Source organism: Podarcis gaigeae (assembly GCF_964106915.1).
Source record: "Podarcis gaigeae genome assembly, chromosome: 8".
Classification (NCBI taxonomy): domain Eukaryota; kingdom Metazoa; phylum Chordata; class Lepidosauria; order Squamata; family Lacertidae; genus Podarcis; species Podarcis gaigeae.
The window spans coordinates 24,601,490-24,618,143 of record NC_139684.1 but is presented as its reverse complement, the minus strand read 5'-3'; the positions used below and the strand labels follow the sequence as shown (position 1 = coordinate 24,618,143).

Here is a 16,654-nt window from a genome sequence, read left to right as displayed (position 1 = left end):
AGACACACTGAAATTGGTGAGCATGACTAACTTAGGTACATTCATCTCAATAGGTCTACTTTGTGTTGGATTTAATTGGATACAACCATTTGTACTACACCATTTGTTTATTTATTTTATTTTGGTGAGTGGCAGGGGGCCTTAGCCAACACCATTTCTTTAGAGATGTAATGTGGGCTCAACATTTCAGGAGAGCGTGGGACAAGACAATTTGTTTCCTTGTCCCTTTGCCTTATAAAGATTTGACAAATTCCACTACACTTTCTGCAATCTGATCTGCCGTCGGAAATGACAGATTCCCATAGCCGAAACAAACGGCCACCGCATGAAAGCCATTTGCAAGATGGACCCATTTTACAGACACACCATTGTCCTCTAACCGCTTCTTGTACAGAAGCCCGTCATCCCTAAGCACATCAAACTCACAGGTCAAAATGTATGTCTGTGGAAGCTTGCAGATGACAGCATCTTCAGCAAAAAGTGGTGAAAACGTCAACTCCAATAGTTGTTTCATTTCTTCATACACCTTAGGTTTAAATTTACATATTTTGGGGTCTTGCGGTTTGTAGCCTCTGACTTTGAATTCTTCAGGAATGAGGTCTCCATTTACCCATTTCTGGTACTTCAGTCTGATATGCTCAGGAACGTGGCAGCCTTCCAGGACATCATTCGCAAGGCAAGTATTCTTATTCAGGTAAAGGCATATATAATGACCTACCACCTGCCTGAACAAGATAGGCACCTGGCTGTTCTGCTGATAGGAAGGCAGGTTGAAGTCCATTCCCTGCAGTGCTGGATAAATCAACATCTGGGCATGAACCTTGGGGAGATCTTTTCTGTCCACCAGCAACTGGCAAAGCCGGGTGGCAAAATTGGCCCCACAGCTGTCCCCCCCAACAATAATACGGGAGGAGTCCACATGATAATCAGCAACATTCCTCATGAAGTACACAAGGGCCCTGAGACATTCGGCATACTGGTTTGGGTAAGGGTTCTCTGGACCAAGCCCATACCTGGAGAGAAAAAAAGGGGAGTCATTCCTTCTTATCATATGTGCAGAAGAATTATTATCCTGTTTTCAATTGGTGGTACAGGTAAAGGGACCCCTGACCATTAGGTCCAGTCGTGACTGACTCTAGGGTTGCGGCGCTCATCTCGCTTTATTGGCCGAGGGAGCTGGCATACAGCTTCTGGGTCATGTGGCCAGAATGACTAAGCCACTTCTGGCGAATCAGAGTTGCGCACGGGAACGCCGTTTACCTTCCCGCCGGAGTGGTACCTATTTATCTACTTGCACTTTGACGTGCTTTTGAACTGCTAGGTTGGCAGGAGCAGGGACCGAGCAATGGGAGCTCACCCCGTTGCGAGGATTCGAACCGCCGACCTTCTGATCGGCAAATCCTAGGCTCTGTGGTTTAACCCACAGCGCCACCCACGTCCCTTTCAATTGGTGGTAGAGGTACTGAAATTAGAACTAGGGGCTGATCCTCCAAGAGCAGTGCAGCCACGGGCATGGAGGTGATCTTGAGTACTCAGAAACATTTGGTCTCTCTTTTAAATAAACATCCTGGTTCAGAAAACATACCATGAACCCAGTAAAGGGGGGGGAGGTAAAGTACCCCTGGACGGTTAAGTCCAATCAACGGCGACTATGGGGTGCGGCGCTCATCTCTGCTTTCAGGCCGAGGGAGCTGGCGTTTGTCCACAGACAGCCTTCGGGGTAATGCGTCCAGCACGACTAAACTGCTTCTGGTGCAACAGAACACTGTGACGGAAACCAGAGCGCATGGAAACGCCCTTTACCTTCCCGCCGGAGCGGTACTTATTTATTTACTTGCACTGGTGTGCTTTCAAACTGCTAGGTTGGCAGGAACTGGGATAGAGCAACAGGAGCTCACTCTGTCAAGAGGATTCAAACTGCTGACCTTCCAATCGGCAAGCCCAAGAGGCTCAGTGGTTTGGACCACAGCGCCACCCGCATCCCTAGTAAGGTCTGGCGAAGGCACACATGTTCCATTTTTAAGCTATGAAATAGAAAAACTTGGTGTGAGGAGGGAGATGAAGACAGGCTAGAGTTTGATGGTCACAGCTGGCTCTTACAAGGTAAGAGGTAAAACATGGAGAAAGGTTTTTCTCCCTCTCTTGTGACGCTAGAACTCGTAGACATTCAGTGAAGCTGAATGTTGGAAGGGCTCTTCATGCAGTGCATAGTTAATCTACGGAATGCTATCCCACAGGAGGCAGTGATGGCCACCATCTTGGATGGCTTTAAAAGAAGATTGCACAAATTAATAGAGGAGGGGGCTATTGAGGGCTACTCTCCAAGATGTCTCCACTCTGCTTCCATAGTTGGACGTAGCAATGCTTCTGAATAGGACTTGCTGGAAGACCCACAGAAGGCCAGAGTGCTTTTATATCCTCAAATCCTTCTTGCTGGTTCCCACAAACATCTGATCGGCCACCTCACCAGAGTCCACCTACACATGAGGCTGGGTGAGATGGCTGCCTCAGGCGGCAACCCTGAAGGGGCAGCAAACCCATTCCTGCACGCAGCTTTGCTGCTGGTCTCCTTTGTCTCTAGGGGGACTAGCAACAGATCTCTCTGGAACGCTTCCCCTATTGCTGAGGAGAGCAGGGGAGACTCCTTTAGCAGCTTGCATTCCCATCGCAGGTGCAGCAATGGGTGTTTTGCCACAGGTGCTGCAATGCCTTGGGTTTTAAGAGCGTAATCAGGGAGCAATGGCAAGATGGAAACGGCACTTACCTAACAGCTACAACCACCACTCCACATTCCTTGGCAATATGCCGCAATAATCTCTCGTAGCCCTCTAAAAGTGAGACAGTTGCAATACATACAAGGTCAATCAAACCAACTATATCCCCTTAAAGAGTTTTCAGAGAGATGCCCAGGTGATGTCCTAAAGTGAGGGGTGGGGTGGGGATCTTTTATTCTCAGCCCAGGTCCTAGATTCCCTCTTAGGAAACTTTCTAGGAGGCAGCCCTGTTTAGGGAACTTTTTAATGCCTCATGTTTTAATGTATGTTTAATCTTTGTTGGAAGCTGCCCAGAGCGGCTGGGTAAACCCAGCCAGACGGGTATGTATGTATGTGTAAGTAAATAAATAAATAAATAAATAAATAAATACATATTTTATTATTATTATGATAATAATAATTATTATTATTAGAGGGCAGAGGCTAAGGGTGGTGGGGAGGGCCTGATGCAAACATCCAACTAAACGAACAAATTAGGTGAAGAAATGGACAAAGATCTTACAGCCAGAGTTAGACTTAGAGGTCCATGCCATGCAGATAGTCAAGCAGGAAGCTTCATCACAGTTCAGGACACTTAGGATCATGGAACTGTGCAGTTGGAAGGGACCATGAGTGTCATCTAGTCCAACCTGCTGCAGGAATCTTTTGCCCAACATAGGACGTGAACCCGTGACCTTGAGATTAAGAGTCTCATGCTCTACTGAGTGAGCTATCCCTGTATATTTGAGGAGAGCATGGAGCAGAACAAGGGAAAGATGTGGCCTAAGGAGAGGGTGTGTGGGTTAGGGATAGGCAGTCGAGAAGTAATATGCTTCTACAAAAGCAGGGCAGACAAGCAGAATATGCAGGGTGTGAATGAATCATAGAATCACAGAGCGGGAAGGGATCCCAAGGATCACTTAGTTCAACCCCCTGCAAAGCTGGAATCACAGCTAAAGAATCCCTGACAGATGGCCATCCAACCTCTGTTTAAAAACCTCCAGAGGAGAGAAAGAAAGAGTTGGACCTTAAGGGTAGGTTGCAACTTTTTCAGCACACCTCTGCAGCTCCCCCCCCCCAACTGAAAAAACTAAATCACCCAAAAATGTAGCACAGCACTGATGGGGTTTCATTTTCGTTTTGACCTAAAAAGAACACTCTGTAATTTTGTTTGCTCAGTCGTCATCTAAAGAAGCCTTTTTTTCTTACCAGGACTTCCAAAGACACCAGACCCTCCATGAATAAAAACAAAAGCTTTCCTTTTCCCAGTAGTTGTTTTCTTAGGCTGATAAACCCTGACCGGCACCTCGTCAAACTGCTGGTTCTGAATTAGAAGGGATGCATCCGGGGAGAGTGGGAATCCATTTGCTACAAGTCTCAAAAGATCCAAAACAGAGAACAGTCCCAGTTTCTTCCCAATTGCTCCCTGTTTGCAAAAAGAAAAAAAAAGAAGATGTGAACTATTTGTTTGAGAAGGTTCGATGACTATAGAGTTGCAATAAATGGAACCGCCGCTGCTGCAACATCTACATGGAAAGTTGGGAGAGACTCTGGAAGGAAGTCATCAAAATTACAGCATGTTATGATTTAACATGCAGGTGGCGCTGTGGGTTAAACCACAGAGCCTAGGACTTGCCGATCAGAAGGGAAGGTTGGCGGTTCAAATCCCCACGACAGGGTGAGCTCCCGTAGCTCGGTTCCTGCTCCTGCCAACCTAGCAGTTCGAAAGCACGTCAAAGTGCAAGTAGATAAATAGGTACCGCTCTGACAGGAAGGTAAATGGTGTTTCCGTGCACTGCTCTGGTTCACCAGAAGCGGCTTAGTCATGCTGGCCACATGACCCGGAAGCTGTAAGCTGGCTCCCTCGGCCAATAAAGCAAGATGAGCGCCGCAACCCCAGAGTCAGCCACGACTGGACCTAATGGTCAGGGGTCCCTTTACCTTTACCCTTTTATGATTTAAAATAAAATTGCATGAAAATGCTTTCCAGGTGGCATCTAATGCCTGTTAAGCTTGCCAAAATGTTCAGATCTAAGACAAATGCTTGCTGGAAATGCAGGGAGGCTGAAGGCACATGGATCCACATGTGGTGGAACTGTAAAAAGATCAGACAATTTTGGGAAATGATTTATAATGAGCTCAAGAAAATGTTCAAATGCTCCTTCCCTAATAAACCTTCCCGCTAGAAATTATGGGTAATGAAATCCCCAAAAAGTTCAGGAGAGTCTTTATGTATGTTATAGTTGCTGCTAGTATGCTAATTGCAAAAGGCTGGAAGGGAGAGATTCCATCTAAATTAGAATGGCAAAACAAAATAAGAGAGTACGCTGAGCTGGTGAGATCAGAAAGGTTAAGAGATGTTACAGATGAAAAATGTATCCGAAAGTGGGATACATACAGAGTATATGTAAAAGAACACTGTCAAAAAAATCAATTGGCAGGTCTTGATTTAGCTTTGATGTGTAACTAGGTTAATTTTATAAAATAAAATTTATAGTAAGTCAAATAACATAGAGAAAGTAAAGTTTAAGTGTGTATTTAAGGAACTTAATTTGGGAATGCAAGGGGAAGATTGGAGGTCTTGTCAAATCTGCAAAAGCAAATATTAGTTAAAGAATGAATAATTGTTTATTTGTATTTCTCATTTTGCCTGTAACATCTATTGCATATTTCCATTATAAAGTTTTCAACCAATAAAGCATAAAAAAGAGTTGCAATAAATGGAAAACTGAAGCAAGCAGAATCCTGTTTGTGTTTTGCCATCAACTTGCCCTCCCTTTCATTTCCATTATACAAATCAAATTTGGGGAGCCAGTGGCAGGATTTCAACTCAGATCAGTTGCAGCCAGCATGGCTGAAGGTTGCAGATGATAGGGGTTGTACTAAACAGGTAAGGTGACAGGTAAGGACACAAGAAGACTAGCTCGCTGGTTCATCCGGTCCTCTATCTTGTTCTGGAGAGTTGTAGTGGGACCACAATACGTGGTCAGAGGGAGAAGAGGGAGCAGAAGAGGTGTCGGGAGCTGAAGAGGTAACAGGGTTTGGTGAGCAGGAAGAGTCCAGAAGCAGAGGTAGAAGCAAAGGCTACAAGGGAGGGAGGCCAAGCAGGCTGCTGAAGAAGACAGTGAGTCTTCCCCTCCTGCTGCAATCAGCTTCCCTCTCCCCTGGTTTCCCAGGACCAGAAGAGGTATGAAGAGAGCAGAGCAGAGACAGATAAGGCAATGGAGTCTCAGATTGCTTGAGAAGGACCTGGGTGGAGGAAGAGACTTAGGGATCTGTGGGAAGGCAGGGACCTTCAGTCCTCACAACAGCTTCATTGGGGCAAGAACTTCCCCTCTTTGGGGAAGAGTTGCTGTGCTCACTTGGCCTCCTGAGCTATTTTGCTTCTTTGAATAAAGAGGATTAACTTCACTGACACTAAGAATGAGCAAATGAGCTCAAAAATATGCATGAAGTTTTTTTGAAAACATTTCTAAAAAGAACAAGCAAACATGCACCAGAAACTGAGGCAAAAGTAGAGTGAAGTTAAGATTGGAAAGGTGAGAAAACAAAATTGACAGTCCCTCCCATTCCAGTTCAGACCAAGAGTACATCTAGTTCAACCCTACCCTGCTAATGTTCTCAAATAGTTAATAGGCACGGCTAGACTTTCCCTGACCCTGGAGGCTATAATACCATTCCGCAATAGGCTTAGGAGTGCAGGAATCTTTTGCCCAACGTGGGGCTTGAACCTATAAATCTGAGATTAAGAGCTTCTGAGTACTCAGAATTAAGGAAAACTTACCAGAGGGAACAAGGAGATGAATATAATATGACAAAGATGGAGCTTTAATGGCTGGTCAATTCCAGGAGGCAAGACAGCTTGGGCAAAGTGGATGACAGTGGAGACCAGAAACAAGGCTGGATAGATGCAAACTATAACAAGAGCAGATGCTATGAACCTGCCAAAGGACATCCTTCCACTTTGCTGTGGGCAAAGCAAAGGCTGTGGTTATGGCAGCTCCTCCTGCCGTGTCAACCAGTTGATCCTTTATGTAGGCGATGAAAGAGCTTCGACACATATTTGTCATAGGGCAAAAGGTCTGGTGGACAAATTAGAATGACAGTATCACCCTGACTCCACCTCTGCCCATGATGCAAAACACCCATATGATAACAAAGAGCTGCTCATCAATAAATCAAAGGAGGTTGCAATGGGGAGCAAGTTAGATAGGGGAAATGGACTTCATTTCTAAGGAAATTAATATTCCAAACTTTATTATTTATTAATTTTGCACTCATATCTTTATATAGAGAAATAGACAGAGATATGAAGAGGGCAGGGATGGGGAACTTGTGGCCCTCCAGATGTTGATGGACTACAACTCCCATCGCTCTTGGCCATGCTGGCTGGGGCTCATGGGAGCTGAAGTCCAAAATCATCTTCAGGGACACAGATATTGCTCATCCCTGCTTAGTCTAGAAGAGTGTTTCCCAGACTTGGGTCTCCAGCTGTTTTTGGGATACAATTCCCATCATCCTTGGTCACTGGTCTTGCTAGCTAGGGATGATGGAAGTTGTAGTCCAAAAACAGCTGGAGACCCAGGTTTGGGAAACACAGGTCTAGAAAGTGTGTGTCTCTCTGTATTTATACACGGACATCACCATTAGTGTGCAGGTTGCTTTATAGAAGACAAGAGAACAGATCCTTCTCATGAGGTCATTTCAGCATAATAGGTTGTAGCCAACATTAGTCCTATTCAGAGTAAACCTAGTGAAGTCAAGTGAGATCTAAGGAGGAATTAGTAGGATCCTAACCTAAAATGGGCACTGTCATGCTGTTTAGATCCATTCCAATCCAGCCTGGTCATGGAACTGAATTGGCCTTGGTCATCCTGATGCAGAGAGCGGGACTATTGGAGTGCAACCTTGCTCCTGCTTCTTACTATCTCATCAGCATTCAATATCATCAACCATGGTATCTTGCCTACGCAGGGTGCACCCACCCTGAAGGAGCAGGTTCGCAGTTTGGGGTGCTTCTGCATCCAGCTCTGTCACTGGAAGCTCAGGTAGTCTCTGTGGCTAGAAGTGCCTTTGACCAAGTGCAGATAGTTTGACAGCTTCAGCCATTCCTGGACCTGTAAAGCCTTGCCACAGGATTTCACACACTTCAGGACTGCATTCTGGCATGCCCTGAACCCCATCGTACCTGGCAACCAGCAGTGGCGTAGCGTGGGGGGTACAGAGGGGGCTGGCCGCACCAGGCGCAACATCTGGGGGGTAGGGTTAGGGGGCGCAAATCCACGAGTTAGGGGGCGCAAATTACTTGCCTTGCGCCGGGTCTGACAACCCACGTTACGCCACTGGCAACCAGTCCCACTGATGTACACAGTCCCAAAAGCAAATGCTAGCGAGTGGTCCAGCAGTCTAACAGGTTCAGGTTCAATACAGCCAGCCATGTCAGGCCAGGTAGCTGCCTCTGCAGCCAATCCAGGTTCAGGGAACCTGGAGTTCAGTCCCCCAAAGCACAGTCCCATAGAATTTTTAGGCCTGAGAAGGAGGACGTCTCTGGGAAAATCTGGACGTATGGCAACCCTACACCACTTCGGGGGTCACATAATACCCAGTCTGCAATTGCTGAGTGTCGCAGCACCTACACTTTGGAACTCCCTGCCTATTGAGATCATAGGTGCCTTCACTGTACTATTTCAGTTGCCTTCTTCTTTAGACAAGCCTGCCTAGGAAGTTGAGGTAATTTTAATCTGCTTTAGTATTTTAACTATTGTATTTTAACCACTGCATTGTTTTAAAATATTAGGTCCCCCCCCCCCCACACACACATCTTGATTTTCGTCTTTTATCTTTTTGCAAACTGCTTTGAGGTTGGTGTATGTGTGTGTGTGTTTAAAAAACAGCAATATAAGCATTTTCTGAAACAAACGATAAATAAATACTGCCTGTGTGGCAGTGTTCATTGTTTACAAAAGAAAGTAATAATAGTAGACCTGTGCTAGTGAGCTAATGGATTCGCCATAGAATGTAGGACAAGTCAGGTCAAAGGAGCATTTCTGTAGTATTAGTGCAGTTGGCTTATTTCTCCTAACTACAACCTGCCTCTGGATGTGGAATGGCCAGGTGATGAGTCCTCTCAACTCACCCCATAATTGCAATGACAAAGAGCAGACTCTGTTGGTGGCATGTTCCTTGACTCAACAGTGCCAGGAATGGAGCCCATCTGATATAGCTACAGCATAATGTTTGGTAGAGCTGGCTGTGAACATTCAGAAGGCCTTCAGAGAAGGCCTTCAAGAAAACTGGATGTTGGAAAATTCAGGCTGGATTAAAAGATTTCCTTCTTCATGCAGTGCTTAGTTATGTCAGTTTGCATGTCTTAGTACAGAAAGTATTGATCTGATGTGTAGAGATCTTTCCTATTCTAATTAATTCAAGAGGGTTCTAGAAGCTTCTGGAAGCTTCTCTGTGTGAAAGAAACAGGCAGAAGGCTAATGATGTTTGGGTTATTCCTTCAGAGAAGCTGAGTACAGATGGCTTAAACTCCTTCTGTTATCTCTTTCTGTCAAGGTCATGCTGACTATAAAAGTAAAGCCAGAAGGAGCCTGGGTTTCACTTTCTCATTCTATCTCTTTTCCTTCTGGTGTGGTGTTCTGCACATAGTATAATTAGTGTTAGGGTTTACACTTATTATATGTTATTGTAAGTTTATGTAAAGTCTGCTGCAACTGGATTTCTTATGGACAGTGCCAATCCTGAATGTATTGGATTTGTGACTACTATGCTCATTTGCCTTCAGTGGCAGTAAAGCTCTGCTGGATGAAATGCAATTGCCTCTGGTCTATAGTTTGGGAATCCTGTAACATGTTTAGGTTGTTACTCTGCTAACTATACCTTGGAATCTACTCTGGATCAATACTGAGTAGAATTCCACGAGAAGTTAAACTGTGGAACTCGCTCCCTCAGGAGGCAGGGATGGCTGTAAAAGAGAATTAGGCAAATCCATGGAGGAGAAGACTAACAACTGCTACTAGCCCCATTGGAGTCAGCAATGGTCCTGAATACTAGCTGCTGGAAGCCACAAGAAAGGAGACTGTTTTTGGACTACATCCTTGACCACTGGTGCTGCTAGCTAGGGATGATGGGAGTTGTAGTCCAACAACAGCTGGAGACCCAAGTTTGGGAAACTGTGGTGTATCTCCTACCTGGAGATGCTGGGGATTGAACCTGGGACCTTCTGTATACAAAGCAGATGTTCTACAACTGTACTACTGACCTCCCCCTGAACGGTAGGTGTGAAGACTAATATCATGCTCCCATTAGATGACAATAAGTCCTAGATTGCAAAACACACCAAGCCATGTCATTATCAGGCCAAACAGTCTTATAAAGGTGTTGTATTTGCATATATGCCTATCAGTTCTTAATTAATGAGGCCATGTATAAACCAAGCCAAGGATGATTTACAGTCCTATGAACATGTCCTCTCTCAAAAGCCACAATGAGTTCAAGCGCGTTCTACAAACCAGTGAGTGTCTTTAAGTCGGGGGTCAGAAACCTGTGGCTCTCCAGATGTCTGATTTGCAAGTCGCATCATCCCCAGCCGGCATGGTCAATGAGTAGGGACGATGAGAGTTGGAATCCAACCACATTTAGAAGGCTACAGGCTGCCTATTGCTGTTTAGACACATTGCATTCTTAGGGTTCATCTACTCAGAGTAGCCCAATGGGTCCACACTGAGTAGGACACACCCTTTAATGAGTATTTATTCTGGTGCCTTTCCAAGATCATTTCACTTTTAGCCAAAGTTGTGCTTTAAAAAACAAAACAAAGTCTGGCAACCAAGCCTTGTGAAGAATGATTGAGGGAGTTGGGTATGTTTAGTCTGGAGAAGGGAAGACAGAGGTTTTCTTCAAATATCTGAAGGGCTGCCACATGGAAGATGGAGAAGGCTTGTTTTCTGCTGCTGCACAGCTTAGGACCTGAAACAATGGACTCAAAGGACAAAGCAGGAGATTCTGTCTAATATTAGGAAGAACTTTCTGATGGTAAGAGCTTTGAACAGACTTCCCTCGGAAGGTGATGGGATCTCCTTCCTTGGAGGTTTTCTTAAGCATAGGTTGGATGGCCTCCTGTCAGGGATGCATTAGTTGAGATCCCAGCATTGCCAGGGGGATGGACTAGATGGTCCCTTAGGGTCCCTTCCAACTTTTCATACCTCACAGTACTGTTGTGGGAATGAAAATGGGAAGGGTAAGAACCTTGGAGGAAAAGTACCGTATTTTTCGCTCCATAAGACGCACTCAAAAACTAAGGGGAAATGTCTGTGCATCTTATGGAGCGAATGTGTGGTCCCTGGAGCTAAATTGCCGGAGTGCGGCATGCTCCTGGGCTGCTCTTTGGGGCTGGCGGGGGAAACCCGGGCTTCCCCCTTGAGCCCTGGGAGCAGCGGGCAGGCTGTGCGCAGATGCCCTGCGCTCCTGAGCAGCTCTGGGGTAGCCTGCGAAGCCTCCGCAGGGCAGTGGGATGAAGGCTCCCCGCTGCCCTGCGGAGGCTTCGTGGGCTACCCCAGAAGCCAGAACAGCTAGAGGGAGCGCTGCGCAGTGCTCCCTCTACTTGTTCTAACTTCTGCCTTAGCGGCGTGAAGCCCCACAGGGCAGCGGGGAGCCTTCATCCCGCTACCCCGCGGAGGCTTTGTGCGGTTATCACTGGCTTTTGCGGGAGGTGGGGGAAGGGACAGAGCGTGAGGCTCTTGTGGGAGGTGGGGGGAAAGTCAGGAGGCTTGCTTTCGCTGAAGCCAGGAGGGCAAGAGGGATGGGTGCGCACCGATCCTGCTTGCTCTCCTAGCGTCAGGCATAGCCCCGCAAAGCCTCCTGAGCGGAGAGGGAGGAGCGCTCTATCTTCACTCATGAGGCTTTGCGTTGCTTTCTTATTTCTTGTTATCCTCCCCTAAAAACTAGGTGCGTCTTATGTTCCGGTGCGTCTAATAGAGCGAAAAATACGGTAGGCTATAAATCAATAAAACAAGATGTGTCATCACAGCTTCCCCATGTATATGTTTCATAGTTAATTACTGTTTCCATACCTATGCTTAATGACCATGGTCACATCTGACACTTTAATCACAAGCTGAAAGCCATAAGGAGCAACTCTTGCAAAACCCAGTTGAATTACACAGAGTTTGCACAAGTGAGGCTTCTGGTAAATAGAACCTCCTGATATCATTGCACTCAGGAACTTCCTGGTGCTGCTTTCCCTCCCATAAATAATCTCTTGGCCGTAAACTCTGATAGTGAATGATTCCTTGATTTTAACAAGCTGATTCTAAGTTGCTGGAAGGAGGTGTAAAAGGTGACATACGACCATCTTAGGGACTCCACTCAGAATTTGTGTAGGGTTTACTCCTTAGTCTTTTCTTCTCCCAAAGATTTCCTGAAAGGCAGCTTAGGTTTAGTCCCAGAGTTTTCCTTCTACTAGATGGGTTAGCGTCCTAGATTGATGTGCCCCACCTGCATCTCACTTTCCTCAACAGCACATGCAAAAACCAGCTCCTTGACCGTTGGGCCCACTATTGGTATTGCTTACTCAATCCGCTGGAGCCTGTTTTCTCATGCAGGTGAAGTCCCTAACTCACCGAGGGTTTGGGACTCATCAGCTACCCTCACCTGGTTTAGTTGGCCTGTCTAAGGTGTTTATAAAAATTAATGGGCATGACTAACATGTGGTCATTATAGAAATTTCCCTGGGCATCATTGTGGCTTGGTTGCAGGGTTGGGATATTAGCCCTGGGCAAAGGAGAATAATACTTCCTCCACTGTTGTAAACTAGCAAGTGTGACCTAGGCATAAGGAATCTTCACTATCAGAGCATCTATCCAGAACCTCCCAATCCCAGATCTGAATCTCATTCATTCTTCCACCAGCACTTTTATGCTCTGACCTGACACGTACAAGACATAATCTGTATAATACAGAACAGATAATCCTAGTTCATCCTGATGACCTCAAAACTTTGTACCCTTCTCAAAGGCAGATCGTTCTGAAATACAACAAAACAACACCACCACAAACTGGCTTAAAAGTATAAAACCAAATTTACTAGAATAATAGCTAGACCAGAGATAGACTTATAACCATTCAAACAACAAACATACTAAGGTGCCACGTGCAAGACAAAGCCTGGAGATAATGTAAACATGGAGTGGATAAATGTACAACTCTATCTTAACAAGTTACATGTGCAGTAAGTGTTATACAGACTGGATAACAAGTAGCAGAAGTCCAGTCACAGAATGGCATGATACAAAATAGCACTCCAATTACAATGTTCTGAAAGGCATTGTTCAGACACTCTGCTCTTATCCATTAGCAGCGTATTAGGGCGATCAACAATTACCCTAGAGCACATAAGGGGATAAGAATGCAACCCTTTCCTGTCCCCTTCCTCCCATATCTCCTCCCCAACACCTTATGGTCAAGTTAGAAAAATAGCAGGAGTGTATGCGGGCATCGGGTCATTCATTGTAGAGCACTTTGCTGATATTTTCATAGAATCATAGACATAGAGTTGGAAGGAACCTCAAGGGTCAACCCCCTGCAATGCAGGAATACTGCCCACAGCTGTCCCTGGGTGGGCTCAAACCACCAAACGTCTGGTTAACCATCAGACGCACTGACCCATTGCACTTGTTTGCTTTCCCTTAGTCCCCGGTCCCCTCCTCTCTAAACCCCATGAGATCTTTCACCTCTGTCGTTGGCACTCTACCTTCATGGAGTTCAGTCCAGAAGGTAGTCTTCAGTAGCAATGGTGGACAACGTTGATAAAGTACAGGTAGTGCGCAATTTACACATGTTTAACATCTGTGATTTCAACTCTTCGTGGTTGAAGGCCGAGCGGTTGAAATGTGTGCTGCACCGAAAGTGAACTGTTCCGGAAGCTATGCTTACACCATCTTGGCACTCAAGATAGCTCTGCAATTAATTTGTGGTTGCTATAGCTAGGAGCTCATAGTTTAAGTGAAGTCTGCTGCAACTGGATTTCTTATGGACAGTGTCAATCCTGAATGTATTGGATTTGTGACCATTATGCTGATTTGCCTTCAGTGGCAGTAAAGCTATGCTGGATGAAACACAATTGCCTCTGGTCTATAGTTTGGGAATCCTGCAACGTGTTTAGGTTGTTACTCTGCCTTAGAAAGCACTGCAAATAACAAGGCCAGTGGAAGTGATGGTATTCCACTGAACTATTTAAAATTTTAAAAGATGATGCTGTTAAGGTGCTACACTCAATATGCCAGCAGGTTTGGAAAACTCAGCAGTGGCCAGAGGATTGGAGAAGACCAGTTTACATCCCAATCCCAAAGAAGGGCAGTGCCAAAAAATGCTCCAACTACTGCACAATTGCACTCATTCCACACGCCCACAACGAAGATCATGGCCACTGGTCCCATCACCTCCTGGCAAATAGAAGGGGAAGAAATGGAGGCAGAGAGAGATTTTACTTTCTTGGGCTCCATGATCACTGCAGATGGTGACAGCAGCCACAAAATTAAAAGACGCCTGCTTCTTGGGAGAAAAGCAATGACAAACCTAGACAGCATCTTAAAAAGTAGAGACATCACCTTGCCAACAAAGGTCTGTATAGTAAAAGCTATGGTTTTCCCAGTAGTGATGTATGGAAGTGAGAGCTGGACCATAAAGAAGGCTGATCGCCAAAGAATTGATGCTTTTAAATTATGGTGCTGGAGGAGACTCTTGAGAGTCCCATGGACTGCAAGAAGAACAAACCTATCCATTCTGAAGGAAATCAGCCCTGAGTGCTCACTGGAAGGACAGATCCTGAAGCTGAGGCTCCAATATTTGGCCACCTCACGAGAAGAGAAGACTCCCTGGAAAAGACCCTGATGCTGGGAAAGATGGAGGGCACAAGGAGAAGGGGACGACAGAGGACGAGATGGTTGGATAGTGTTCTCGAAGCTACCAGCATGAGTTTGACCAAACTGCGGGAGGCAGTGGAAGACAGAAGTGCCTGGTGTGCTCTGGTCCATGGGGTCACGAAGAGTCGGACACGACTAAACGACTAAACAACAACAACAACTGCTAACTATACATTGGAATCTACTCTGGATCAATAGTGAGTACAATTCCATGTGAAATTAAACCATGGAACTCACTCCCTCAGCTCATATATGTGCTGACCTTTAAAGGCCTAAACGGCCTCAGCCCTGTATACCTGAAGGAGTGGCTCTACCCTTGTTATTCAGTCCGGACACTGAGGTCCAGCTCCAAGTGCCTTCTAGCAGTTCCCTCACTGTGAGATGTGAGATTACAGGGAACTAGGCAGAGGGCCTTCTCAGTAGCGGTGCCCGCCCTGTGGAATGCCCTCCCATCAGATGTCAAACAAAGACATTGAAAGGCAGCCCTTCAGGTATTTTTTAATGTTCGATGTTTATAATGCTTTTATATTTGCTGGAAGCTGCCCAGAGTGGCTGGGGCCACCCCATAGATGGGCGAGGTACAAATAAATTATCATCATCATCTTCATCATCATCAACATCATCATTGGTTTGCTTGGTAATTACTAATTGCCAGAGCTCTTTTTCTAGAAAAAGAGGTGCAGGAACTCCCACTTTTGGCAGACAACCCTAAGTTGTCCACAGCCTCCGACACAAAGCCACGAGTGGCATGCCACTATACAGCTGCTTCTACGCTACAATGAGCTTTGTATCACAAATATAAAAACAAAAAATCCATGATCAAAACAAAAACAACCCAATAACCCCCCCCATTTAATTTTATTTTTAAAAGGGACAACCCAAAGCACAGATACCTGGGGTGTTTGTCTGGGTGAGGTCAAACAAAGCATATTGGGGAATAAATAATACAATTATACTTATTCTTATTATTTTATAAAGGAAATGTGTCACTTTCAATGCATTTCAAGCAAAGTCAACTGTTCAGTGGTTTATGGAAAATGGGGCTCCGATCTGGCAGAGTAAGCCGCCATGAACCACATCCAATGCCTCTCTCATGAACACAAAAAACAATGGTATAGTTAGAAAGAAGACATCATGAAATATTTGCAAGACCAAAAGGCAGTTCCATTTTGAGAATAGGATTTGAGATGAAATTGAACAGCAAGCAAAATTTACTCTTATCAGATGCAGAGTACAAAACTATTAAAAGAAGGAAGGGAGTACAAAAAAACAACAACACACAACACCCACCAATGATTGGACAGCACCTGAAGCCTTAGACAAATTTTCTGCAAGAGACAATTTTAGGATAAATTCATTTATCCCTGTCATGGTAGTTCTGGAAGCCAACCTAGACAGAAGAGCAACAGTGTAAAGGAGTGCGGCTGGCAGTTTTTTATTTTTGATAAACCTGCCACAACCAAGGAACAGGTTCACAATGGCATTGAGATGTTGATGCAAGAGTATTCAAATGATGTTGACCTTGTTCTGGCTGATGAACTCTTGCAGTTCCACTTGTACACCAAGCAAGCTTAACCTGAAAAATAAATTTTCAGCCCCACAAGATATGTATCAAATAATATTCCAGGAGAAAATTTGCAAATGTGGAAACAATGTTCAGATTGTTCCTGTGTTTAATGGTTACAAGCTGTACTGGCAAAATATTGTTGTCTAGATAAAAAAGGATAAAGAATGATCTACAGTCAACAATGTCCCCAGTGGTTGTCTTATATAAGCACTCTCTGCACTGAAAATGATAACATGTGGCTTAATGATTTTAATTGTTAAGTTTGCATCCAAATGAGCTCGGAAGAAACTGTTCTGAGTTTGTATACAGGGTAACGCTATGACATAGCTATGATTCCCCAATGAATGCTGTTTGTGTATGTCTTCATTAACTCAGTACATTTGTAACCTTATTAAAGGTTATAAATT

The 16,654-nt window shown here is 45.0% G+C and overlaps 1 protein-coding gene across 2 annotated transcripts; it reads right to left on the bottom strand.

Moving 5' to 3' along the window:
• Positions 1 to 224: 224 nt before the first annotated feature.
• On the bottom strand, positions 225 to 6,817 carry LOC310850789 (arylacetamide deacetylase-like 4). 2 transcript variants are annotated; one of them, XM_083752740.1, is made up of 4 exons: positions 6,695 to 6,817; positions 3,963 to 4,179; positions 2,765 to 2,828; positions 225 to 1,013 (listed from the first exon to the last, which is right to left on the bottom strand). In XM_083752740.1, the coding sequence occupies exons 1-4, from the start codon at positions 6,812 to 6,814 to the stop codon at positions 233 to 235; spliced, it is 1,182 nt and encodes a 393-aa protein (XP_083608866.1). In that variant the 5' UTR covers positions 6,815 to 6,817; the 3' UTR covers positions 225 to 232. The 2 variants fall into 2 exon arrangements, with proteins under 2 accessions (XP_083608866.1, XP_083608865.1); XM_083752739.1 differs by having other exon boundaries at positions 6,538 to 6,755.
• Between the last annotated feature and the right edge of the window lie 9,837 nt (positions 6,818 to 16,654).